The 25,719-nt window shown below is 39.3% G+C and overlaps 3 protein-coding genes across 4 annotated transcripts; 2 read left to right on the top strand and 1 right to left on the bottom strand.

The window, feature by feature from the left end:
- Positions 1–2,820: 2,820 nt before the first annotated feature.
- Positions 2,821–3,830, top strand: LOC140894325 (uncharacterized). Of its 2 annotated transcripts, none has more exons than XM_073302823.1 (4): positions 2,821–2,928; positions 3,128–3,149; positions 3,258–3,389; positions 3,491–3,830. In XM_073302823.1, the coding sequence occupies exons 1-4, from the start codon at positions 2,924–2,926 to the stop codon at positions 3,653–3,655; spliced, it is 324 nt and encodes a 107-aa protein (XP_073158924.1). In that variant the 5' UTR covers positions 2,821–2,923; the 3' UTR covers positions 3,656–3,830. The 2 variants fall into 2 exon arrangements, 1 of the variants encoding a protein (XP_073158924.1); XR_012153783.1 differs by lacking the exon at positions 2,821–2,928 and adding an exon at positions 2,931–3,014.
- Positions 3,831–18,113: 14,283 nt separating this feature from the next.
- LOC140863684 (mitogen-activated protein kinase kinase 3) lies at positions 18,114–23,006 on the top strand. The gene is made up of 9 exons (XM_073267278.1): positions 18,114–18,581; positions 18,694–18,945; positions 19,794–20,012; positions 20,116–20,253; positions 20,339–20,506; positions 20,927–21,040; positions 21,588–21,695; positions 22,020–22,111; positions 22,366–23,006. Exons 1-9 carry the CDS (start codon positions 18,480–18,482, stop codon positions 22,724–22,726), a joined length of 1,554 nt encoding a protein of 517 aa, XP_073123379.1. The 5' UTR covers positions 18,114–18,479; the 3' UTR covers positions 22,727–23,006.
- A 607-nt stretch (positions 23,007–23,613) lies between these two features.
- Positions 23,614–25,375, bottom strand: LOC140865812 (ASI1-immunoprecipitated protein 1). Its single transcript, XM_073270585.1, has 3 exons — positions 25,068–25,375; positions 24,009–24,469; positions 23,614–23,906 (listed from the first exon to the last, which is right to left on the bottom strand). Exons 2-3 carry the CDS (start codon positions 24,447–24,449, stop codon positions 23,754–23,756), a joined length of 594 nt encoding a protein of 197 aa, XP_073126686.1. The 5' UTR covers positions 24,450–24,469; positions 25,068–25,375; the 3' UTR covers positions 23,614–23,753.
- Between the last annotated feature and the right edge of the window lie 344 nt (positions 25,376–25,719).

The following is a 25,719-nucleotide window of genomic DNA, read 5'->3' on the forward strand; positions in this document are numbered from 1 at the left end:
ACCGGTTATCCGGCTGTTGTTTTGTTTTGTATGTGTACTTGGCAACAGGTGGGGCAGGACCAAGTCAGAAGAGGCATGGTTAGCTTCGAGGGAAAGGTGTAGAAGTGAGACTCGGTTTAGAAGTCGTGTCGGCATGTCTACCTAGTTTATGTTAGAACATGTTTAGATCTCGAACTTCGTTGTTTATGTTGTATCGATTATGCGAGCTCCTCGATTTCATGTTATTTCCATATGCGTAGTTGATAGACTCTAGAACTTCATGTATTAATTGGAGATGGTATGTTTTGATGCATGATGGTATATTGAATGTGTGAGATTGAGTTCAGCTAGCTTCTGCTGTTCTTTTTGCCATGTTTCTGTCCTCGCTCGATCTGCAATATTTTGCAGATCGAGCGAGAGAATATGTTCAGTCCTCTGTTTTAGGATTTTTGTGTCTCGCTCGATCCGCAAGATCTTGCGGATCGAGCGAGGGCTGTTTTGCCTCGGACAGAGGCTTGAGATTTTTGGCTCGCTCGATCTGCAAGAAGCACTGTTCATTTCAAAAAAAAAATCTTATTGCTTTTAATCTTGGTTCTTGATTTACTAATTGTTGTTTAATACCGAGATTAGTTGTTTAGAACCGAGGTCTCACACCTCTTGTAATGGACTGGGCCTCTGCTCTGCCATCTCTAAGGCTCTGCTCTGCTCTGGCCCAGCCACACTCATGGCCTTCTCTCCACCTGGAAAAGAGAGTTTCATGCCCTCCCCAAGACTCGAACATGCACCACCAGGCTTTAAGTGCATATTATTTTGGAGTCTTGGTACCATTGAGGGATCTCCTCAATGATGTTTGATTCTCATATTTATATTGTTTATATGTAAAGACAAAACTTTTCACTCATGTGGTATGTCTTTTGATAAAAATAACTGACTAAAGTCACCAAAAAAAGTCAAAATATCAGAAAATTCGAAAAAAGGATGCAACTTTTCGTGTGGCCAGAAGCAACGGTGCAGAGGCGCAATATATTGCGCCCCTGCGCCACCCTTTCTTGCCTGGGCAAACGCCTAGGTAGCATGACCAGTGCAAGGGCGCAATTTTCTGCGCCCCTGCACCCCAATCAAAATTATTTTTTTTCCTTTTTTTTCCCGAGCTTCTCAATCATTTTTCCTTTTTCGAACTTCGAATTGCTTAATTTCAATTCATTAAGCACAATTAAATTTTTCAACACTTTTCTCGATGAATGAGTTACGAGTCAGTATCTTTGTGCATCTAATTTTGAGTATACATGTGTGCATTTTTCTTTAAACATGGTTGGACTGACTTGATTAAGTTCCGATCTGAACACTTTTGAATTGATTTTATTGATTTTTTTTGTCAATTTAAATTTTTGGATCTGTTAATTTAAAACTATGCTTTGGATTGTTTGGTATGCGGTTTATTTTTCAAATTAGGTTGTATTTGCTTCTATGTTTGATATGTTTTTCTATGCGAAAATTTGCAGGCGGTTGACTATGGCGCCACTACAACAAAAACTCCAAAAGATCCGTTGTCGTAGAGGGTTCACAATTGTTGTAATTGATGGCGTTGTTAAAAACACGTTCAACAACAACAGATTTTATCCGTTGTCTTTTCTCTTAAAAAACCGTTGTCTTTGAATGTGTCTTTTTTACAATAGGATCTTCAACAACAGTTTTAAACACCTATGACAATGGATAAAATCCGTTGTATTTTTTTATATAAAAAAACAAAAATAATGAAAATTAATAGATAAATTTTAAATATTATAAATCAATCAAAATTTAAAATTTCAAAAAATAAAATTAAAATATACAATTTCTCAGTATTATAAATCACTCGAAATTAAAATTTTAATGCAATACGCAGCGGAACACTTAAATATAAAATATACAACTTGCAGTAATTTACCGTGCTCCTCATTGTTCCTCGTGGCCAAGAGCAAGCGCCTCGATATTATCCTGTTTTTCTTGCTATCACACGCAGTATTTCCAGCCAACCGCAACACCTTCAATCACCAACCAAAATGTTGGATAAAGAAAACGAAATATACGATGGAAATCAACAAACAAAGCCCAGAAACTAGAGGCACAAAAAGAATACACCTCGGCAGCTAGATATTCGAGAATAGCAGTCATTTAGACAAGAGCTCTGGTTCCTGTATTGAGAGAGAGAACCGTTTATTGGAGAACAAAGAAAAAAGAACACACCTCGGCAGCTAAACAACCATAAAATCTTTCAATTATTGCACTAAACAATTCAACATTAATTATATGTTCATTGAAATATACCTCCAAGTCGACCAACAATACTACAATAGAGCCTAAAACATAAACCAATTTAGATCATCAATATAGTGCAATAAACGAGTCGAAAATAAATTAAACTCAAAACATTAAATTTTCAATTCCAGGCAGCCCACTGTACCTAAATCTAGCAGGTGTACATCTGCACACTTCAAAGTTTATTATATTAAACCAAATAAATTTCAGGGACATAAATAGAAGAAAATTACTTATATCTTTATGAATTATTGTGAATAAAGAAGCAGGAGAAAATACACAAAATGAGAAAAAAATAATACTAATTTATTTAAGGAATAAATTTATTGTGAGATAGTCAAACTCATAATAAGAAAAAATGAATAGTAATTTAACATAAATGTAATATATATTTTTTATGATCCATGAACCGGCCCGACCCAACCTACAATTGGGCCCATTGTGACCGTATAAAGCAAATTCTTGACCAAAATTTCTCCCATTATGTGAAAGCCGCCACCTCTTTGTTCGTCGATCACAAAATGAAGATTATTCTATGCTACAATGTGGTCAAATATCAATAATTCTATCTGAGTTAATTTTCATAAAAATATATGGTATTGAAATAGGAGGAGAAACTCTCATGTAGCATAGACTAACCCCGAAAATGAGGTAATTTATGCGTTTTTTCATTTGCTTCGTTTTGCTGGGATTTCACCGTTTGGGCTTACATATGAGGATTTTTTTGTTTGAACTTAGTAAGGGTTTCTTTATTGTGATTATTTTGGGCGATTTGCTGAAAACATTGGATTAGTATTTTGTTCGAAAATCAGTCTATGCTTTTTTTAACGTGTTGGATTTTCTTCTGCAGTTATTCTATGGACTGGCGTAAGGTATGTGATTTGTTCCTCACTAGCCCATGTGATTTTGAATCTTATAGATTTACCTATTACGATTAAATAACATTGGGCTCGTGAATCGGATCTTAAACTTGTTTACAGATGTGTGATAGATATCAGAAACGGAAACCAGTCAAACCCGATGGAGCAATGATCACGATTGTTGATGCTGGTAGATTGCGTGGATTCAGACCTCAGGCCAAACGAGCCTTGAAAGTTTACAAGAAGTCCAATGTTAGACAAGTTATATATATATATGTCTTATTATTTGATGTTTTTATATAATTATTATTATTATTATTATTATTATTATTATTTTCCCTTGGTTTAACCAGTCGACGAGGTTCAAGCTAGAGAAGATGTACAAGGTGAACTATATTGGAGCTCGATATCAATATATAACTTTCGGTGCACTAGAAGTTGAAAGCCTTGGAAGAACTCTTTTTCGGGGAGTTGTTCACGGTGATGATAAGTTTATGAACTTACCACCTCAGGCTTAGATCGTCCTTCGCCTGGTATGAAGAATTTTCTGTAGACACGATATTCTCTGTTTGTAAGTTTTGTCCCTAATTGTGTGTGATTGTTGAAGTTACTTTAATATTGTCTTGGTTGTAAATGGACCACCTTAATGTGATTGTTGGAGTTAAGCAGGAGGTGATCCCTTACCTCAATAACACAAAGAATTATTGATATTTCAATAAGCATCTCTTTCTCCCATGTATACCACCCTTCGCGCTATGATGTGATGTACGTATATCTATTGGTTAAAGTCCCTTTTTTTCCCAGATGTGAAATCTTTTTTTTTTTTTTTTTTTTGTTGTTGAGAGTGTGAAATTATTTCTCACGGGTCTTTATTTCTAAGGCAGATTCTTGTGGTGGTGCAAAACATGGCTGGAGTACTTTTATACTAATTAAAAGTTAGATTATCTATTATTAGGCTCGTTTTGGTGAGCGTATGTATAACTAACTTATCTTATTCAATTTCACGTTTTTCTCGTTAAAAGTTAGATTATTTATTATTAGGCTCGTTTTGGTAAGCGTTATTTATTATTCAATCGTATTTATTCATCTGTTAATTATTTATTTTACATTAATTAAATCATTAATTATTTATCTTGCATAAATTAAATCATTGAATTTAAATTACTATATTATATCTTATAAACAATATTGTTCATGTTTTATTTATTGTTAAAAAAACAAAATGATAATTTGTATTTTTATATAAAATTCAATCAAATCAAATAAACTAACTATAATCTATTAATCAAATCCAATATTATATACACTATCATTTATTAATTATTTTTTATTATATTATTTATTTATATATTATTTATCACAACATTCAAATCAAATGGATTTTTAATGTTAAGTTCGAGGTGAGGTCTATGGTGTGTTTTTACTTTGTGTTGCGCAGTTTATGTAATTAATAACGACCATCCATTTTGCACAAATATGATGCTTGGTTTCATATTTTTGAATTTAGGGCTTTATTTACTCCTAGACACGAAGATACGTAAATGAGACGGGATACCTTATGAAAAAAAATAGTTTTTCAATACAAAAGAGGAAGTCTTACTGAAAAATATAGTTTTAAAATTATAACAAATTTGTCACGTGATATAGGTAATTTAATGTTTTTATTATTTTATATGTGAACATTAATAATATAGAGTTTTTAAATTATAACAAATTTTGAATCGAAGTATTATTATATATATAATATTGATGAATATTTTCATGTTTTTATGCACAAAAAACTATTTAAAATTAAAAAATGACAATAATATATATACATAACGTGAATACTAGTTGACGTGGTTCATAAATTAAATGAACAAGATGTTACATCGGTTGATACTCACATAAGTGTTTACGTTGGGTGTTGAGGAGATCAATTATCACACACAAACATATAAATTAACTAAACATCTAGAGTTTAAAGAACGAAGAGAAACACTTCACAAAGAGATATACATGCTCCATACTAAGTGGAAATTTCAATTTTTATACGATAGTCATATAAATAAAAGTCGACAACTATCACAAGAAATACAAATAATTGATGAAACCACCAAACTTGAATAGCTTGGCTAATATCAGGCTCAACTAGCCAGCAAAAAATAACTATAATCAAATGTTACACCATTCAATATTATCAAATTTCACCGCTTGAACTTTCTCCACGTAAAAGTTATAAGAACAATTATGGGAAATCAAAGATGTTGATCGGTGGATTGATACATATTCATTTACTGTCGGGACTGAGTGTTTTTTTAGATATCACGGAAGGATTGGAAAGACACCTCAGAACATTTGGTTGAATTTCAAATAATGAATAATGTCTTGTCACCTATGAAGGATAATCAAACTAATTTTTGCTCAACAATTATACTACAAAGTATATATCAAAAAAAAAAATTATTCTACGAAGTATTATGAATGTTAAATATTGATTAGATTAAAAACCGGGGTTAAATTTAAAATTTATGGATTATGTAGTTTTCTATACTTGACCTTATTATTTAATTTTATATCAATTTACAGTTTTAATTAGGGTCTTGATTATATGACTTGAAAACCATATTCGATACCTATTGATGTGTGCTGAATAATAATCATTAATTTTAAATGTATTATCATTAATTAATTATTTTCTAAAAAATATTATTACTATATATTGTTATCATTATTTTATTAAACTCACTTCGTATTCCCAATTTTTCCATTAAACATGCATTCATAAACAAGTATTGAAATAATTTCAAGTACCAAAATATTGAACTAAACTGATAAGTTCAAACATATTGCTTTTTCGATTTAGGATTATATATTATTGAAACCAAAATTTAAATTTTTCGAGAATATGCATTGCACAATTTGTAATAAATAATAGAAAATAACATGCTTATATAATTTTAAATTGAAAAGGTAACATTCATGAACTTATCATTTGGTTCAATATTTTGGTATTTTTAGATATTTAAATCCTTATTTATGAATCATGTTTCATGGAGAAGTTGAAAACAGGAAGTGATTTGATAAAATAATGATAACGAGATAAAATAATAATTTTTTTAGAAATAAATTAATTTAAAATTTAAAATAAAAAATAAAAACAAATTAAATTAAAAATGTTTGGTATTTATCATGCACTTATCATTTTGATTTAATATTTTGGTACTTTTAGGTATTTAAATCTCGTTATGAATGCATTTTTAATGGAAAAGTTAGAAACAAGAAGAAAGTTTAATAAAATAATTATAACAAGATAAAATCATAATATTTTTTAAAAAGCAATTATATAATCATAATAAATTTAAATTAAAAATAAAATTAATAAAATAAAAAATATTTGCTAAATATTTTATAATTAAATTTTAATAAAAATTATGTATTATGGGTTGAATAGATTTAAAAATTATTTTCACAGGGATAAAATATGAATTTTTAATATTTCACAGGGGTATTTGGTGCAAAAAAAAATCAAAATCTTTGCCCAGTCGCATGAGGGGCGCGTGCGCAACAATCCCTTATTTGAAGGGGCGAGTGTGCTAAATTTTTAAAAGGTCAGGGTTGAAGATGCCTATTAAAATTTTACATGGAAGAAGTGCGCATTTTTAATATTTCACAGAGGTGTTTGGTGCAAATAACTGAGTTAGTTTGTGTTAAATATACTTTGTTGTGTGTGTATGGTTTGTCAAAGTAGTCGAACTTGCTTGTTATGCCGAACAGATGGATCCACTCTCAATATATACATAATCATTAGATGTGGTGAAATATATCTATTTAGAGATAAATCCAACCCGGGTATAATTCTCAAATGTTATCCTTAAAGTTTCCCCATGTTCCCAATTTTATCCTTTTAATTTACCGTGTGCTGATTTTATCACTCATGTTTTTTATTTTTGTCCCAATATCGTCCCTCATGTTACCTAAACCTTAATTTTTGTCGGAAAATACATTAGAGATTCACAATCGATAATCTATTTCCACAATCCCTAAATTCATTGATCTATTCTCACCCAAAGTCAATCATCTATTGTAATCCGAACCCTAATTCCCGAACCAAAGAAGGGGAAGAGGAGGAAAGTTCTTGGATGCACTCAATTCAGCCTTCTGTGGAGGATGAGCTGCACAAACTCAGGAAGAAGATACAGAAGTTAGAAGAAGAGGGTCCCAAAATGGCCTGGTCTGTCAAGATCCCGGGTTGTCCTTTTTCACAGGAGGTGATAGAGGAGCCCTTGCCATCCCATTACAAGTCGGCCAAAATCCGAGAATATGATGGGAGCACTGACCCAGAAGAGCACTTGGCTCGGTTTGAGAATGTGGCTATGCTACATTGATACGGAGACAAGATTAAGTGCAAAGTCTTCTTAACCACTTTGGTGGATTCTGCCCAAAGGTGGTTTGAAAAGTTGGAGCCGCAGAGCATTCGATCATTTGCAGATTTCAAGCAAGTGTTCTTGCAGCACTTTAGCAGCAGCAAGAGGTATAAAAAAACGGCATATAGCTTATTTGAAGCAAAGCAAGCAGGAGAAGAGTCTTTGAGAGCTTACATTAAAAGGTTCAATAAGACTGCTTTAGAGGTCCCGACCTATGCCCAGGAGACTAAGATCACTGCCTTTACTCAAGGTCTTCGGGAGGGGGAATTTTTCAAGTCATTAGTGAAAAAATCACCTCGAACTTTTGAAGACTTATTGGCTCGGGCCGAGAAATACATTAACATGGAGGAGGCCCAGAGGCAAAAGAAGGAGGTGACTCGGAGAGAGGGAGTTCGGGAATAGGGAAAAAGCAGGGAAAGTCAGGACCGCATGGGGCGGTTATCCCGGTATGCACCACACAGAATAATTCAGGATAGAGCTGTGCATGTATGTGAAGTAGGGGCTGAAGCTCAAACCCCTGTTCCTAGGGAAAAATCTTTGAAGTATTGTGCTTTTCATCAGGAAGGCACACATGACACCAATGAATGTCGAACTCTACAGCAGAGACAACTGCAACCCTATATCCGGGATGGCAAACCGGTTCAAAAAAGGCCCCGGGGTCCGCCTTGGATCCAGGGGTCCCAGGCGCCGGTTCCTCCCAGAACTGGCATTTGTTTCCCGAGAGGGAGGGAAACAAGAGGCAGGTCCCCGAAAGGAGGATAGAAAAGCAGGAGAGGGGCCAGCTAAAGGGGTTATCAACATGATTTCTGGGGGATCTACTGACGGAGATTCGAACAGAGCCAGAAAGTCATGGAGCCGGAGGGAGAGTTTGGGAGTGGAGGAAGGAAGGCGGGATTCAGGGCCAGTCATCACATTTGGACCTCGGGACTTGGAAGGGGTAAACATGCCACATAACGACGCCTTGCTTATACAGGCCCGTATTGCTAACTACGATGTATGAAGAGTGTTCATAAACTCGGGAAGCTCGGTGAATATCATTTTTCAAGAAGCATTCGAGCAAATGGATCTGCAGGGGTATGAGTTGAGCCCAGTAAAAATAGCCTTGTATGGATTTGTCGGGCACACCGTACAGCCTCAAGGGGAAATGTTATTGCCCGTAACCTTGGGGTCGGGAGATGTGAAGAAGACGGTCATGACGAGGTTTACGCTGGTCGAAGCACCATCTTCTTACAACGTCATCTTGGGGAGGCCGGCTATGAATGCCTTCAGAGCTGTGGCTTCAGCATATCATCAGAAGATTAAATTCCCTATGGGGGATAAGGTGGGGGAAATCAGAGGAGATCAGCCCTCTTCTAGAAAATGTTATGCCGAGACGATCAAAGTAGATTACAAGAGGGCAAGATAGACCGGAAAGGAGGGAGGAAGGGAAGTTTGTGCAGTGGAAGAAGCTAAAGGCGAGTACGATGAAGTGGAGCTGGTACTCGGGCAAAAAGGGAAATCTGTCAAGATTGCCAAGGGCTTGGAAACAAATTTGGCTGAGCAATTGAAAAGCTGCCTCATCCGGAATAGGGATGTGTTTGCCTGGGCTCAAGACGATTTTATAGGAGTTTCATCTCACGTTGTAGAGCATAAACTCAACATCACCCCTGGTTCCAGGCCTGTGCTACAAAAGAAAAGACATTTCGGGGCCGAGAAAAACAAAGTGATCGCCGAGAAGGTCCAGGAGCTATTACAGGCCGGGCACATTAAGGAAGTACAATTTCCCACCTGGCTGTCCAATGTAGTGCTGGTACCGAAGGCCACAGGGAAATGGCGGATGTGCGTGGACTTCCGGGATCTAAATAAGGCTTGTCCCAAGGATTGTTATCCTTTACCCCGGATTGACCAGTTGGTGGATTCCATATCCGGATGTGAATTGTTGTGTTTCATGGATGCATACCAGGTCTATCATCAAATTCCTTTGGCCCGGGAGGATCAAGACAAAGTCAGCTTTATCACATCGGGAGGTACTTTTTGTTACGTGGTCATGCCATTTGGTTTAAAAAATGCAGGGGCCACGTATCAAAGGATGATGGACAAAGTGTTCCGGGAACAGATGGGTCGGAACGTGGAAGTATATGTGGATGATATATTAGTGAAATCCCGGACCCGGGATTGTTTTATACCCGACCTGGAGGAAACTTTTGCCACAGTTCGGCGATATGGAATCAAGTTGAATCCAGCCAAATGTATGTTCGGAGTAAAAAGTGGCAAATTTCTGGGGTTTATGGTGACTGAACGAGGGATAGAGGTCAATCCAGAAAAGGTGAGGCTGTTGCAGGAAATGCCTTCACCAACATCAATCAAGTAGGTACAGCGATTGACCGGGAGAATTACAGCCCTGGCCCGGTTTATCGCTCGGTCAGCTCATCGCAGCTATCACTTTTTCCAAGTATTGCGCAAGGCCCAGAGGTTTGGTTGGACTGAGCAGTGCGAGCAGGCCTTTCAAGAATTGAAGGAACATCTGGCTAGCTTGCCTATCTTGGTTAAGCCAGAGCCGGGGGAAAGGTTGTGGATATATCTGTCTACTACAGAGAGGGCGATCAGCACTGTTTTCATAAAGAAGGAAAAAGGAGATCAGAGGCATGTCTACTATGTTAGTCATTTTTTGAAGGGGGCGGAAGTTAGATATATAGAGATTGAAAAGATGGCTCTGGCTTTGGTAATAACAGCCCAGAAATTGAGACCTTATTTCCAGTCTCACCCGGTAACTGTCCTTATTAACAGCCACCTAGGGCGGATCATGACTCACCCAGATGCCTCGAGGAGACTTGTGAAATGGACAGTAGAATTAGGGGAATATGATATTGAATACCAGCCGCGTAAGGCCATCAAAGCCCAGGCCTTATCCGATTATTTGACAGAGGTGGCCACTTTTGGTCAGGAAGAAGTATGGAGCTAGTGGGGTCGGAGGAAGTGGTGTGGGGGTCATCCTGGTTTCACCTACCCAGGAGAAAATCAAAATAGCTGTAAAGTTGGGTTTCCAGGCCTCAAACAATGAAGCTGAGTATGAGGCTGTGATAGCTGGGATGATACAGGCTCAGGAAGTCGGGGTAAGTCATATTATAATATATTCTGACTCACAATTGGTTGTCCAGCAAGTAAAGAAAACCTTTTGCACCCGAGAGGAGAAATTGATAAATTACTGTAAAGTAATTGAAGAGCTCGGGGCTGGTTTCGTTACTTGGAGCATAGAGCAGATACCCCGGGAATAAAATATGGAAGCAGACGCCTTGGCTAAAAGAGCTATCACTGGGAAAAATGATGAGCAAGAATCTTTGATACAAAGGGAAACGGTGGCTGCCATAGAATCCCTGGAGCCGGTCATCCGAGAAGATACATGGATGGCCCCGATAGTCAAGTACCTTACCAATGGGGATCTTTTCAACAGACAAAGGACAAGCCCGGAACATACGGAGACAGGCACCCAGGTTTGCTATCTTGGGGGGTAGGTTATATAGGCGTTCCTATCAGGGCCCTTTGCTCAAATGCTTGGTGGAAGGGGAAACAGAATATGTCCTGCGGGAGGTGCACGAGGGATGCTGTGAAAACCATGGAGGGTCTATGAGTCTGGCCCGTAGGGTATTGCTATCAGGATACTGGTGGCCCACTTTGCAGACTGATGCATCCAAAATTGCCCGGTCTTGTGAAGGATGTCAGAGGTTTGGTAATGTGCAGCATAGCCCGGCAAGTAATTTGAATCCGGTATGGGCCTCGTGCCCCTTTGATCAATGGGGTCTGGACATAGTAGGGCCTTTCCCACAAACCAGGGCACAGAAGAAATTCTTGTTGGTAGCCGTTGATTATTTTTCAAAATGGGTGGAGGCGGAGCCTTTGGCAAAAATAACAGAAGGCGAGGTGATGAAGTTTTTGTGGAAGAATATAGTTTGCCGGTTTGGGCTCCTGAGGAAGTTAGTCTCGGATAACGGCAGACAATTTCAGGGGCAGAAATTGGCAGATTGGTGTGCAGAGATGGACATTAAGCAGGCCTTCACCTCGGTCGCCTACCCTCAAAGTAACGGTCAAACAGAGGTAACCAACCGTACTATTGTTCGATCTTTGCAGGCTCGCTTGCATGGAATGGGGAAAGACTGGGTAGAGGAGATTCCGAGTGTGCTGTGGGCCTATCGCACCACTCCTCATACTGCCACCCAAGAGTCACCTTTTAGCTTGGTATATGGTTCGGAGGCTATTCTGCCAGTAGAGATTGGACAGCCTTCAGCTCGGATTAGGGCATATAAGGATACCGAAGAAGGAACCCGGGCACAAGAGTTGGATCTCATTAAAGAGCGAAGGGAGAAAGCAGCTCGCAGAATGGAGGTCTATAGAGCTCGGGTGATGAGAGCCTATAATCAAAAAGTCAAGCCTCGAGAATTCCAAGAAGGAGAGTTTGTGTTGAAAAGAGTTAATTCAGCAAGGGAAGTGGGGAAGTTAGATGCCCGATGGGAGGGGCCATACAAACTTGTCAGAAAGGTCGGTGCCAATACTTGGTACCTACAAGATAGTCAGGGACGCCCCCTCAAACGACCATGGAATGCTTTACACTTGAAGAAATATTTTGTGTAATTTTTGTATTTAATGTTTATTAATGAAGGAGTTTATTCATTCAAGAAGGTCTTCCATTATATAAGCCCGGGAGATTCCAGGCCCCGGCACCTGTCTTAAGCCCAAGGCATATATAAGACCTTGGCATTATATAAGCCCGGGAGATTCCACGCCCCGGCACCCGTCTTAAGCCCAAGGCATATATAAGCCATTGGCATTATATAAGCCCGGGAGGTTCCAGGCCCCGGCACCCATCTTATGCCCAAGGCATATATAAGCCCGTGAGGTTTCAGGCCCCGGCACCTGTCTTAAGCCCAAGGCATATATAAGCCCTTGGCATTATATAAGCCCGGGAGATTCCACGCCCCGGCACCCGTCTTAAGCCCAAGGCATATATAAGCCCTTAGCATTATATAAGCCCGAGAGGTTCCAGGCCCCGGCACCCGTCTTAAGCCCAAGGCAAATATAAGCCCTTGGCATTATATAAGCCCGGGAGGTTCCAGGCCCCGGCACCTGTCTTAAGCCCAAGGCATATATAAGCCCTTGGCATTATATAAGCCCGAGAGATTCCACGCCCCGGTACCCGTCTTAAGCCCAAGGCATATATAAGCCCTTGGCATTATATAAGCCCGGGAGGTTTCAGGCCCCGACACCCGTCTTAAGCCCAAGGCATATATAAGCCCTTGGCATTATATAAGCCCGGGAGGTTCCAGGCCTCGGCACCTATCTTAAGCCCAAGTCATATATAAGCCCTTGGCATTATATTAGCCCGTGAGATTCCACGCCCCGGCACCCGTCTTAAGCCCAAGGCATATATAAGCCCTTGGCATTATATAAGCCCGGGAGGTTACAAGCCCCGGCACCCGTCTTAAGCCTAAGGCATATATAAGCCCTTGGCATTATATAAGCCCGGGAAGTTCCACGCCCCGACACCCGTATTAAGCCCAAGACATATATAAGCCCTTGGCATTATATAAGCCCGGGAGGTTCCAGGCCCCGGCACCCGTCTTAAGCCCAAGGCATATATAAGCCCTTGGCATTATATAAGCCCGGGAGGTTCCAGGCCCCGGCACCTGTCTTAAGCCCAAGGCATATATAAGCCCTTGGCATTATATAAGCCCGAGAGATTCCACGCCCCGGCACCCGTCTTAAGCCCAAGGCATATATAAGCCCTTGGCATTATATAAGCCCGGGAGGTTTCAGGCCCCGGCACCCGTCTTAAGCCCAAGGCATATATAAGCCCTTGGCATTATATAAGCCCAGGAGGTTCCAGGCCCCGGCACCTATCTTAAGCCCAAGGCATATATAAGCCCTTGGCATTATATAAGCCCGTGAGATTCCATGCCCCGGCACCCGTCTTAAGCCCAAGGCATATATAAGCCCTTGGAATTATATAAGCCCGGGAGGTTCCAGGCCCCGGCACCCGTCTTAAGCCTAAGGCATATATAAGCCCTTGGCATTATATAAGCCCGGGAAGTTCCACGCCCCGACACCTGTATTAAGCCCAAGGCATATATAAGCACTTGGCATTATATAAGCCCGGGAGGTTCCAGGCCCCGACATCCATCTTAAGCTCAAGGCATATATAAGCCCTTGGCATTATATAAACCCGGGAGATTCTACGCCCCGGCACCCATTTAAGCCCAAGTCATATATAAGCCCTTGGCATTATCTAAGCCCGGGAGGTTCCTTGCCCCGGCACCCAGTTGAACCCAATGCAGGACAAGCCTTGTTCTGTTATGTCGGGGAAAGATTCAAATATTCAATACATCATACAATGAAGAAATTGTAAGTAACATTGATGATAAAGCAATTACAAAAGGTGGGGCTTCCACGGCCCAATTACAAAAAAGTAATTCAAATTGCGGGGTTATCAGAAGGGCCCCCATCTTCAGTTGTCTGAGTTCCTTTAGTAGGGGCAGCCTTTGCACCTTCAGCTCCTTTGGCACTAGGGAGGGAGTCAATGGCCTTGTCCAAATCCGGAAAATTTTTTTTACCAGAGAACCATAGGCCGGCTTCCTTGAATTGATCTTGGCATTTGTAAAAACCGACTTGGAAAAAGGTGTACGACTTGTCCACCACTGCTTCTTGAAACTCAGCAGAAGATAGGAAAGACGCTTTAAGCTCTTCTTCTGACTTCAGGCGGGTTTCCAGAGCCGATACTGCCTTCTCAGCCTTATCCTTGGCAATGGCCGCCTCAGCCTGAGCCTCTGCAGCTCGGTTCTCAGCCGCCCTCAACTTAGCCGTAGTAGTGATTAAGGCATCTCGAGCTTGCCCCAGATCAGCTTCAAAGCGAGCACGATCTAGTTGAGCAGATTGAAGAGCTTGCTCAGTTGTCTCCAAGGCGGAGCGGAGGCTGGACGCTGCTTGGTCATGAGTATGCTTCGTCATCACCAAATCCTGTTCCAGTTTTTTGTTTAGCTCAGTAGTAGCCCGGGACCTCTCCGCCTCCACATGCGCCCGGTCTGTCTCGATCCGACCAAAATGGGTCATGTCTTCATAGCTGTCCACCAGCATATGCAGCCCCTGAAAACATGGGTATTAGAAAGTGAAACATCATTCAAGCCATGCATAACAGACTCACAGATATAATCCGGTTGGTGCCCTCGAAGTATTTGACATTCGGGCCCTGATGATAGAGATGAAGCTGCTCCGCAGGGGTTAGGAGATCCTTCAGCATCCATACTCCTCGGCCAGAGGCCCCGGCTTAGAATATGTTTTCCTTGGCACCCAAGGGACTAGAGCCCTGTGCAGCTTGGTAAAAGGGCGCCAAGGGCCGAAAAGAGGGAGAAAGGGGAGCCCCCTCTTTAGGGTCGCTTAGAACGAACATCTCTGGTTCCTCCACAGCTTTTATCTTACGGATCAAGCGGGAGGAGGGTTTAGCAGTAGGGGAGGTCGGCTCGTCACCTAGCCCGGCCCCCAAAGAAGGAACCATATACGGCATAATCACAGCCGGTGAAACGACAAGCCCGGGACCAGTTAAGGAGACTGGATGCTCTTGGGCCTGGCCCGCATGGGCCCGGCATTCTTCAGCAAGTTGGAGGACCCTTGCTTTCCTGACCGCCTCCGCAGCCTTGGCTTCTTCTTTTCTTTGAGCGGCTACCTTCTCAGCTGCCCGTTTCTCGGCAAAGGCCTGCTTCATTAGTCTTGATTTCTTCTTTTTCTTGGGAGCCGGCTCTTCTGTATAAAGAAATAAGGAGAGCTGACATATTAGAAACATCATGTAAAAAGGAAACAAGCACGAAACGATAATAAAGCATACCAGGAGCCGGGTCCGGGACTTCATACTCGTCAATTATCCGGTCTACCGGATCAATTACCCGGGCACCCAGCCCATAGGCAATCAAACTCTTCTCTTCCAGGAGAGGGGCTGAAGGAAATTTCTGGTTTTCAAGCAGTTCTTGGGAACGGAGGTATGGTTCTTCTACCTTGTAACCTCTAGGGAGTTCGGGTTGAAGAGGAAGGGCTGTCAAGAATTGGGTGGGTCTGGTTCGGGCATCGGGTAGCTGAACATAGAAGAATCTTTCCTTCCACCCCTTCCAAGAAGAGGGGGTGTCATCTAAGAAATGGGCATTTTGCCGGGCATTCAAAGAAAATGTCATCTCCGTAAAATGGTAGGCATAGTAGTAGTGGAAAACGAGAGGGGTGATGGCCAAATTGTTAGTTTTGAAAAGAATCTATGTGGCAGCCATCATACGGAAGGCATTCGGATGGAACTGATTCAGAGGAACCTTGTAAAAAGCAGCAATTTTATAGTAGAACGGATGGACAGGAAAATGCAGCCCATTCCTGAGTTGTTCCCTGAAAAAGGTGTAAAACCCCTCGGGAGGTTGGTCAGCCCGGCCCAGGGGCCCGGGAATAAGAATAAAATATGCAGGTGGGATGTTACCCATAGCCCGAAGCTCCTCTATGGATTCTAGGTGTAGGGTACTGGTAAGTTGGGAGAACCAGGGACCTTCAGGGTTCGGTTGGGGCAAAGTTAGAAGAGGGCCAGAAGCAGAAACTTTAGCCTTGCCTTTATCCTTGGAAGTCCCGGTTTGAGCCTTCTTCGGACGAGACGAGGAGGGGGCTAGCTTCGACTGAACACCGAAAGTGACAGGGGGTGGGGAATCATGGCGTAGAGCCGCCGATTCTATGCTACCGGAGCCACGGGCATTGGCACCAGAGGTTGACGATGTCGATTCAGACATTTTCGCGAAGAAAAACAAGGGGAATGTAGTAGGGAGTGGATGGAAAACTTACAAGAAGATGAGTACACGCGAACGGAGGTTGAAGAAATCGCTGAGGGGTAGCAGCCGGAAAAATTGCAGAAGGAGGTAAATGTGAGAAGAGGAAGAAAGTGAACTGTGGAAGAGGAGATGGCTTATATATACAGATTCATGGTGAATCTAGGCCGTAGATTTAGAGAGGATCGAATGGTGGGGGTGAGCTTCAGAAGTTGAACCGGGAAGGGTAATGATGGTGCGGGCAGGTGAAAGGACAGGTAACGTCCACTGACCCCTACCCGTCTTTTCAAATTTCTAGGGCTGACGTCAACCCTACCACATTTTTGAAAATTTGAACATATATTTCTCTTGAAGATAAATACATCAGGAGTGGTGATACCCTGGTAAGCCAGGGGTAGCAGGGCTATGCAGAGCCAAGGGTAGCAGGGCTGTTAGTCAGGACAGCGAGCAAGGCTCTAGCCCGACTATTTTAGGGAGGAGTGGTGATACCCTGGTAAGCCAGGGGTAGCAGGGCTATGCAGAGCCAGGGGTAGCAGGGCTGTTAATCAGGACAGTGAGTGAGACTCTAGCCCGACTATTTTAGGGAGGAGTGGTGATACCCTGGTAAGCCAGGGGTAGCAGGGCTATGCAGAGCCAGGGGTAACAGGGCTGTTAGTCAGGACAGTGAGTGAGACTCTAGCCCGACTATTTTAGGAAGAAGTGGTGATACCCTGCAGATCCAGGGGTAGCAGGGCTGTATAAAGGCAGTCCGGGAGATTCAGGATCCCGAGAAGACCAGGTCTTCGTGACTTAGACAAAGCCCATTTCTCAAGGGCATGATCCCCACGATTGCCATAATCCCTGGCCTTCCGGCTCCATCATGCGTGACAGGTAAACGTGGGCAACTCTTGCACCCACGACCCAGATCGTGGTCACTACCCTGGAAATGCGGAGTGACTCTCTCACTCCAAGGCCTATAAATATCTGGCCACAGGTATTCATAGAGGTATGTTCATCTAAAATTCCAAAGCACTATACTCATTTTTCCTAAAAGCCCACTCTATTTCTAAGTCTGACTTAAGCATCGGAGTGGCCCCGCCGGAAAAACCTTCCGGCGTCCCACTAACGTGCTTTCATTCCTTTCCCTTGTGTGCAGATCATCTCGATCAGGGAGGGACATATCACATTTTACCCATACTAGCCCAGTCATCACGTCAGGCCCACTTCACTACTCTGACAACCCGGGCCCCGGTTTAGCAAACCATCATCAGAATCCAACTTTCGCGACATGAAAATGGATAATTCCAGGATTCCGGTTTCTTGATTAAGTTCATGTAACTCTAAGTCGCTCAGAAGAATTCAGAACTTTGTGAGTAAGATAATTTGGTCAGGAAAAATCGGGAAAATAGACTCGGTGAACGTTTTTTTTTTAAAAAAAATGACCTTTTACAATATAGAAAATAGAGCCATACGGTCATATGTCTAGAAGAAGGGTAAATTAAATTTTAGAAGGTCAGGAAAAATCGGGAAAATAGACTGGGTCAACGTTTTTTTTTTAAAAAAAAATGACCTTTTACAATATAGAAAATAGAGCCATACGGTCATATGTCTAGAAGAAGGGTAAATTAAATTTTAGAAAATTGGCCCAAATGCCAACTGAAAATCGATTTAATTCGGTTCCCTTTGTTTGCCTTTTTATGGATCAAATTTGAGATAAGACCAAGTAAACTGATTATATGATTTTTGTTCCTAAAATAACAGAACCTAATTTTCAAATAAATCCATACGACGATCATTTTGGTTTATTAAAAACTTATTGTTGTTTTTTTTTTTTATGATTTCAAAAGTTTTTAACATTTATTTTGACATTTTGGCAGGTTGTTGTATTTTATGTTTTCTTATTTAAAAAAAAAACCCCAAGTTTCTCCCGACTCCGATTACTAGTTCCTGTAATCCTGCCTAGAATTTGGGTTCTAAAAAAAAAAGGGATTATTTTGACATTTTGGCAGATTTTTGTATTTTATTTTTTCTTATAAAAAAACCCAAGTTTCTCCGACTCCGATACTCGTTCCTTCCCAGAATTTGGGTTCTTGTAAATTCCGAATGCATGTTTAGCTTCAGCATATTTTCAAGAATCTGCACTTCCCATGGCTGGCCTGGAGGAATTGAAGAGGAAGCTAGTGCCACTGTTTGATGCAGAAAAAGGGTTCCCATCTGACTCAATAATCGACCCTTCAGATTCTTGCATGGTAAAGCTTCGATTTTTACTCCCCATAATTTTCAAGATTGTATCTTTTTGTTAGTTTTAATTTAATGCTCTGTCTGTGGGTTTTCTTGTTTTATTTGAACTTGCTGGATCAGCTATCCGATGGTGGGGCAGTTAATTTGCTGAGCAAATCGTACAATATATACAACATCAATGAGCTTGGGTTGCAGAAATGCGCATCATCCGCGTTTTTCGCAGATGATTCTGAGAAAACATACAGGTGTGCCTCGCATGAGATGAGGATCTTTGGGTGCATTGGTAGTGGTGCGAGCAGTGTTGTTCAGAGGGCAATTCATATTCCAAATCATAGGATCATTGCCCTCAAGAAGATTAATATTTTTGAAAAGGTTTACATTTTTGCATCATTTGTTACTCTTTTTTCTTGAATTTGGTTGTGTTCTTGAGGCATTGATTGGAATGAATTTGATTGTCTGTTTCTTTATGTTCATTGTTGATTTCCAATTTCCAAATGTGATACTGTTGACTTCAATGTTGTGTTGAAAAACTAGGAATGATAACTGAGAAGTATAATGCTCTCTTCATAAGTGGATCTGTTTATCTGAATTTTACAAGCCTACAAAAGTTTTGAACTAGAGGAATGCTTGCCAGATGATCATACCGTGCAGCTAACTATTTTGTTCTTGTTAGCCATCTTGTTGCTATATATATGCGAGAAAACAGAGCAAATTTTAATAAACGGTGTGCACGATAATGATTTGCTATTAAAACAAGGGATAAATAATAACTATATATTAAAAGAGGAAAGTGAGAAGTGGTGAAGAAGAGTGGAGATGTATCTAAATATAATCCGTACTAATATTGTGTAGTGTTTTAGAATAACTAACTTTGGCATTGTTAAGAGTGTGGAAAAAATATTCCTCCACCTTTTAAATAAATATTTATGACAACAGCTTATAGTGATGAATTATTCAAATTTATTTATTTATCCAACAAATCTCATAAAATCTATTCCTAAATGATCTTGTTTCACTCACTTCAATATTAAAATTATTTATGGTTTATTTAAATTTAATTTCTCACGTGTCTCATTCATATATTGTAAGTTAATTTTATATTTTTAAAGATCACAGTAAATTATATGTGTGTGATGTGTATGCAAGCAGATGGTAATATATGGAAGAAGAGTACATTAGTTATAATTATGTCTAATGTGATAATGTGCATTTCTTATTAGGAGAAAAGGCAACAACTTCTAACTGAAATAAGAACATTATGTGAAGCACCATGTCATCAAGGTCTTGTCCAGTTTTATGGTGCTTTCTACACTCCAGACTCTGGGCAGATTAGCATAGCTTTAGAGTATATGGATGGTGGATCTTTGGCAGATATCCTCCGTGTTCGGAAGAGCATACCAGAGCCAATACTTTCCTCTATGGTGAAAGAACTTTTGCTCGTAAGATGGTTTCTTAAGTTTCAGTTTTATTAGTAAGCAAAATTTTGGGTTCATGAATTCTCGTTTCTGATTTTTTTTTTCCTGATTTCATTTATTTGATAAGGGACTAAGTTACTTGCACGGAGATAGACATTTAGTTCATAGAGATATCAAACCTGCAAATTTGCTCGTAAATCTGAAAGGAGAGTCAAAGATTACAGATTTTGGCATTAGCGCGGGACTAGAGGATTCAATGGCAATGGTTTGTTCCGCAATTTCGTAAAAGCATATATCTCAATCATCTCAGTAATGTTATTGTTCCTGGCGCTTATTTGTTATGTTATTAGTGTGCAACTTTTGTTGGAACTGTTACATACATGTCTCCTGAGCGAATACGAAATGAAAGTTACTCTTATCCTGCTGATATTTGGAGCCTTGGGCTTGCACTCTTCGAGTGTGCTGCGGGTGAATTTCCATACTCTGCTAATGAAGGCCCTGTTAATCTCATGTTGCAGGTAAACATTTTTGACACGCTGCCGCTCATTCATTAATTTCATTTATGAAATTTTCGTGTAATTATTTTTCTCATGAAGCCAATTAATTTTGTAACGTTCAATTCCATTTTAGTCACTTAGATGCTATTAAGTTAACTAGAACCGTTTTGCTTCTACCAAGGTCGATTTAGACAAAAGTTAATTATGCCTCTTTTTTTCAACTTTTTAACCATTTGACCTTGAAACTATTTTGAACATGTTAACGCACTATATTAGTCGCTAAAAGTGCATTACAATCCATGTTATGCCGCAAAATAAGTGCTAAGAAAGTTGATGTGTTTGAACAGCTATTTAAGTTATGTTCACCCTGTTTCTGTCATTCTGAGATATTGTGCTATGCATCTATCTTGTCTTGGGTTCTAACAACTATTTATATTGAAGATTTTGGACGATAAATCTCCATCTCTGTCAAAGGAAATATTTTCGCCAGAGTTATGTTCATTTGTTGATGCTTGCCTCCAGAAAGATCCAGTTGCCAGGCCAACAGCTGAGCAGGTGAGAAAGAGTAGAGTTCTTGTCTGTAATCGCATCGGGGTTAATCATGCTTGGCTGTTGGTTCCATCAGTTTCAGTTGTATTTGGTAATGGGTCGATTATCTTTTAAGTTTTTGTCCCGTCATTGAATTTTGAACAAGTGTTGGTTTCATACTGAATGCGCATTTTTTACTGTGAGGTAACACATTTAATGTGGTACTATAAATTTTATTGGCAACTTTAGAGCATGTTTACTAAGGATCCCAATTATTTAATCAATTTTACAGTACTTCTCTGAGCTGTGTTATAAAATTTCAACTTTCAGTTCTTTTTCCTTCTGTTTATTTTGAGAAACCAGAAGTCCAACCTGCATTAGCAAGCAAACTAAGGATTCTGTGAATAGAATATGGCCTTTGTGAAAATTGTTCATTGCTTTTTGACCAGTTTTTTATGAGATTGTGATTTTTGATTGCTTCTTGTTTAGTATTTTCTAGATTTTGATTGTTTTGTTCAGCCACACTTGCAATCTTACAATATAACCCCCGATCAATATTGTGCTTGTAATGCAGCTGCTATCACACCCGTTTGTTACCAAGTACGAGGATGCTGAGGTCAACTTGGGTGCTTTTGTCCGAGGTATATTTGATCCAATTGAACGGATGAAAGATCTTGCAGATGTGAGTTAAACTCTCAGTTTTGGATTTCCTCTAGTTATGGTGGTTGTATTTTTGTTTACGGCTCATAGATGGACAAAATGGAGAGAAAAGCATTTGGTACAGCTTGGACTAATTTTAAAATTTCAAGTGTGCCCTTGATAAAAACCCAAGTTTCAATTAAATTGTCAATCTAGATAGAAATTTTTCTCACAAAAGAAAGTGTGCCTGCCCACCTGAGTGTCTAATGAATCTTATGCAAATGGGAAAACAAGATCAATTTTCTATTGGCGATACATATTGATTGTGCTTGATATATGCTTTGTGTTATGTTTTTGTCTCAAACAGATGTTAACAATACACTATTACTTGCTTTTCGATGGGTCCGACGATCTTTGGCATCACGTAAAGACTATATATCAAGAGAAATCAATTTTCAGGTACCAAACATTTTACTTCACCATTCCAATAAAATTTCCATGCAATTTCGTTTAGAGTGTTGCTAGAATGCTGCAGTGTTTCGTAAAGAAGGCGGACGTAGAAAAGGGCAATGAGCGGTCTTATATTCAATTGAGCAAGTTTCAAATTTTATGTGATGCACTGTCAGTTTATAATAAGTTACCCCACTCAACAAAAAATGCTTGGTCCATCCCCCTCTCAAATGTAGCGTAAATGAAGCCATTGTTGTTTCCAGTTTTGGTGGGACAGAATACGTTGGTCCAGACAACATCCTTACAACGTTGACAAGTATTCGGAAGACATTGGCTGGTGAATGGCCTCCTGAGAAGTTAGTGCATGTCGTGGAGAAGCTTCAATGCCGCGCTCATGGTCAAAATGGAGTTGCAATCCGTGTCACAGGGTCGTTTATTGTTGGAAATCAGTTCCTGATATGTGGAGATGGCGTGCAAGTGGAGGGTTTGCCAAATTTTCAGGACCTTTCAATTGACATACCTAGTAAGCGCATGGGGACATTTCAAGAGCAGTTTACTGTAGAAGCATCAGACATGATCGGCCGATATTTCATAGCCAAACAAGAACTTTACATCGTTCAATAGTATGAAACTGCATCAGCATTAACCGAAGATCTACCTTTCTTTTATCCGTTCTTTGTTGCGAGGAAGCTTGTCCTTGATTTCTATTTGACCGTGGAAGGCATGACTTCTGGGTATAGCATTAGCTCTTTTATGGTTGATTCGTATGTATTTATAATTTAACCTTAATTCCACACGTTGTTATACTTGATAGTTCCCGGTGTTGTACTAAGTAGTAAAGAGGTTGTATATTGTAATTAGGGAACTTGGAATTATTAACCCAGTGATTATCAATATGATCTTGTTTCTGGTTCTAATTTAAAGTAAAGTTATAATTTTAAACTTAAGCGAGATCAGTACCAGTGATAAAGAGTGTTTTCAAGTTTTACTATAATTTTAGTTATTTTTAAGTCAAAAACATTAAACAAAATGATGGGATTGTCATAAATATAAAATTTAATATATATTTCAAATTCCAGACAACAAATATATATTTATAAAAATATTATTTTCATTGTTTATTGAAACAATAAGATATCTTCTATTTTAAAAAACGGTTGTTTAATCAAATTTGAAAGTATTAATTAAAACTTAAATGAATTTATACTTAGCTTAAACAAGCTTTCTAACATGTGTTCTCGGTGGTTTGTATATCAACAGCTGAAATGCGAGGAGTTAATCTGACTCGAAGGTTTTCACACTTTTCAGTTGTCATAAGGCAGATGATAGTTATATATATTGCATAAATGTACATTCTAATAGAGTGGATCTAACTACCAAGGCTTTTAAAACTCATACTTTTTAAAAAATCTTTCCTTGACCATCTTAGACTGCATTTGGATTGAAAAAATTAACTTTGAGGGGATAGTACGAAATAAATCCAGGTTAAGATCAACTTGAAAATTCCACCATAATGACTCAAAAAAAATTATTTGAGATTTGGAATTCTTGGTCAAGTTGATTTACCAAACAAACCAATAAATGAGCCACATATTGGCACACCAATTGCAAACTGCCTGAATAGCTAATAATCATGATTAGTTATGTACCATCAAGAATCTGAACTACGCATGTTATAGTATCGAGCCAGTTGTGTAGCTGTTCCATCTTCGTGGACGCCATCTATCAGTTCATACTTCCTAAAATTTGCTTTCAAGGTTTCGTTCTGTTGGGCTGCGAGCTTTTCTTCCTCTTTTAGTTGTTCCTACATTATTATGATTAAAAGAACGTCATAATCTGCAAATATATTTAGTACAAGCAGATACTGAAGTTCCTCGTTTAACCAGTGAAAAAAGGAAGTCTTTACCATAAGCAAGAATGATGCTTCTGCAGCATGAGTCTTCACGAGTTTCTTGATTTTCTGAGCAACCTCAAAATTAGGATCTTTAGGATCTATCCAACGACATAGTATTCTCCTTCCTGGTTTTCTGGGACGATCATCGAACATCTCCAATTTAGCAGGCCGAGCTCTAACCGGTCTTGGCATTCCCAATATCATGAAAGGATAGACTTCCATCGCTCCTATAATTTCTTCAGCCTGCTTTGGATTTTTCATTTCCACTAAAGCAGCTTTTGGAAAATTTTTGGGTTGAAGATAGTTTGGAATGAAATGAACACTCAGCACTTCACCAAACTGATCAAAAGCAGCTTTCACAACGGTTTCGGTTGCCCCTGGCGACATGTTATCAATGTACATCGTCCTTCTCACCTTCTCCAAGAAGGAAGCATAAATTTCTTCGGCATCCATGAGCAAACAATCAAATGTCCCTAAAAACTTATCAGCCTCAATCAGAAGTACTTGATAGAAAAAATTTCATGATATAACAGTAGCATATAAAGTTATTATCTAAGACACTGCTTGGTTTGGAAGATAAACAATTGATTGATTATTCATCCTTACTTTATTCAATGCTTGGATCAAGTTTTACAGAGGACTAGTGTCATGCACCATTATCTTAATCAAGTATGTTGACTTAGTATCCTTACATTATACATCTTTCATCATTCTATCAATGAGCCTAACGGTGCGTAACTGGAGATGAGAGAAATCCCATCTTCCAAAGCCCAAACAAACTGGCACTATAATACGCAGAAAAACTTGGCCAAGTATTTTTCTAAAAAACGATTATAAACGAATATACTTGTATTAAATTATATTGTTCTATACAGCTGTAAACGAATCAAGCTAAGAATAAGGATCCAATTAAACATACCACAAAACTCACAAGACTTTTTCCACTGAAAAAAACTAAATAAAAAATTATTAAAAAAATTTATACGTAATCACCATAAAATTGTTAAAAAAAGATTAAATCACAGTAAATTCAGATTATAAAACAATGCTCGGAGGGGAGATTCGAAGAACCAGATTTTCAATCAGCCAAATATCCGAATGGTTTGGTCGACTTCAAGCTACAATAAACAACAACTCGTTGGGGAAGGAGATGGTCAGAATGCAGAACTCAGAACCCAAAAGATAGGGCGGGAAAGAGGCAAATCCGGTGGGAGAAGCGGCAGCAGCTATTCAGATTTGAGTTCTCAGATTCAAGAACTCGAATGATTGAGCGATGAAGAAGTTAAAACAATCGGATATGCGTCTGTGTGAGATTTGGGAAATCATTAGGGTTTGAGAACAGAGGAGGAAAGGAATAAGGATGTATCTTTGAGTTAGAAAATATATTTTCTAATAATAAATAATATAATATGAAAAATATATAAAAATATTATATAAAAGCTAGCGAAGAAAATAATTTGGGGAGGGAAAAAATTAGAATAGACTTGCTCGAATTCGATAATTTCAATTCATTTACATCTTTATTCTTGACAAAACTCAAAATTATGAATGACAATATAAAATTATGAGTATTCATTCTAATTCTTGTCAATATTCAAAATTATGAATGACATAAACCGACTTAGGGTGGTTGCAACATTGGATTTTTTTTATAAAAAAAATAAAATTGAAACATATAGGTGTTGCAGCTTGCAGGTTCTATTTTCGAAGCTCAAGCTGGCTT

The sequence above is a fragment of the Henckelia pumila genome, chromosome 4, assembly GCF_033568475.1.
Source record: "Henckelia pumila isolate YLH828 chromosome 4, ASM3356847v2, whole genome shotgun sequence".
NCBI lineage: Eukaryota > Viridiplantae > Streptophyta > Magnoliopsida > Lamiales > Gesneriaceae > Henckelia > Henckelia pumila.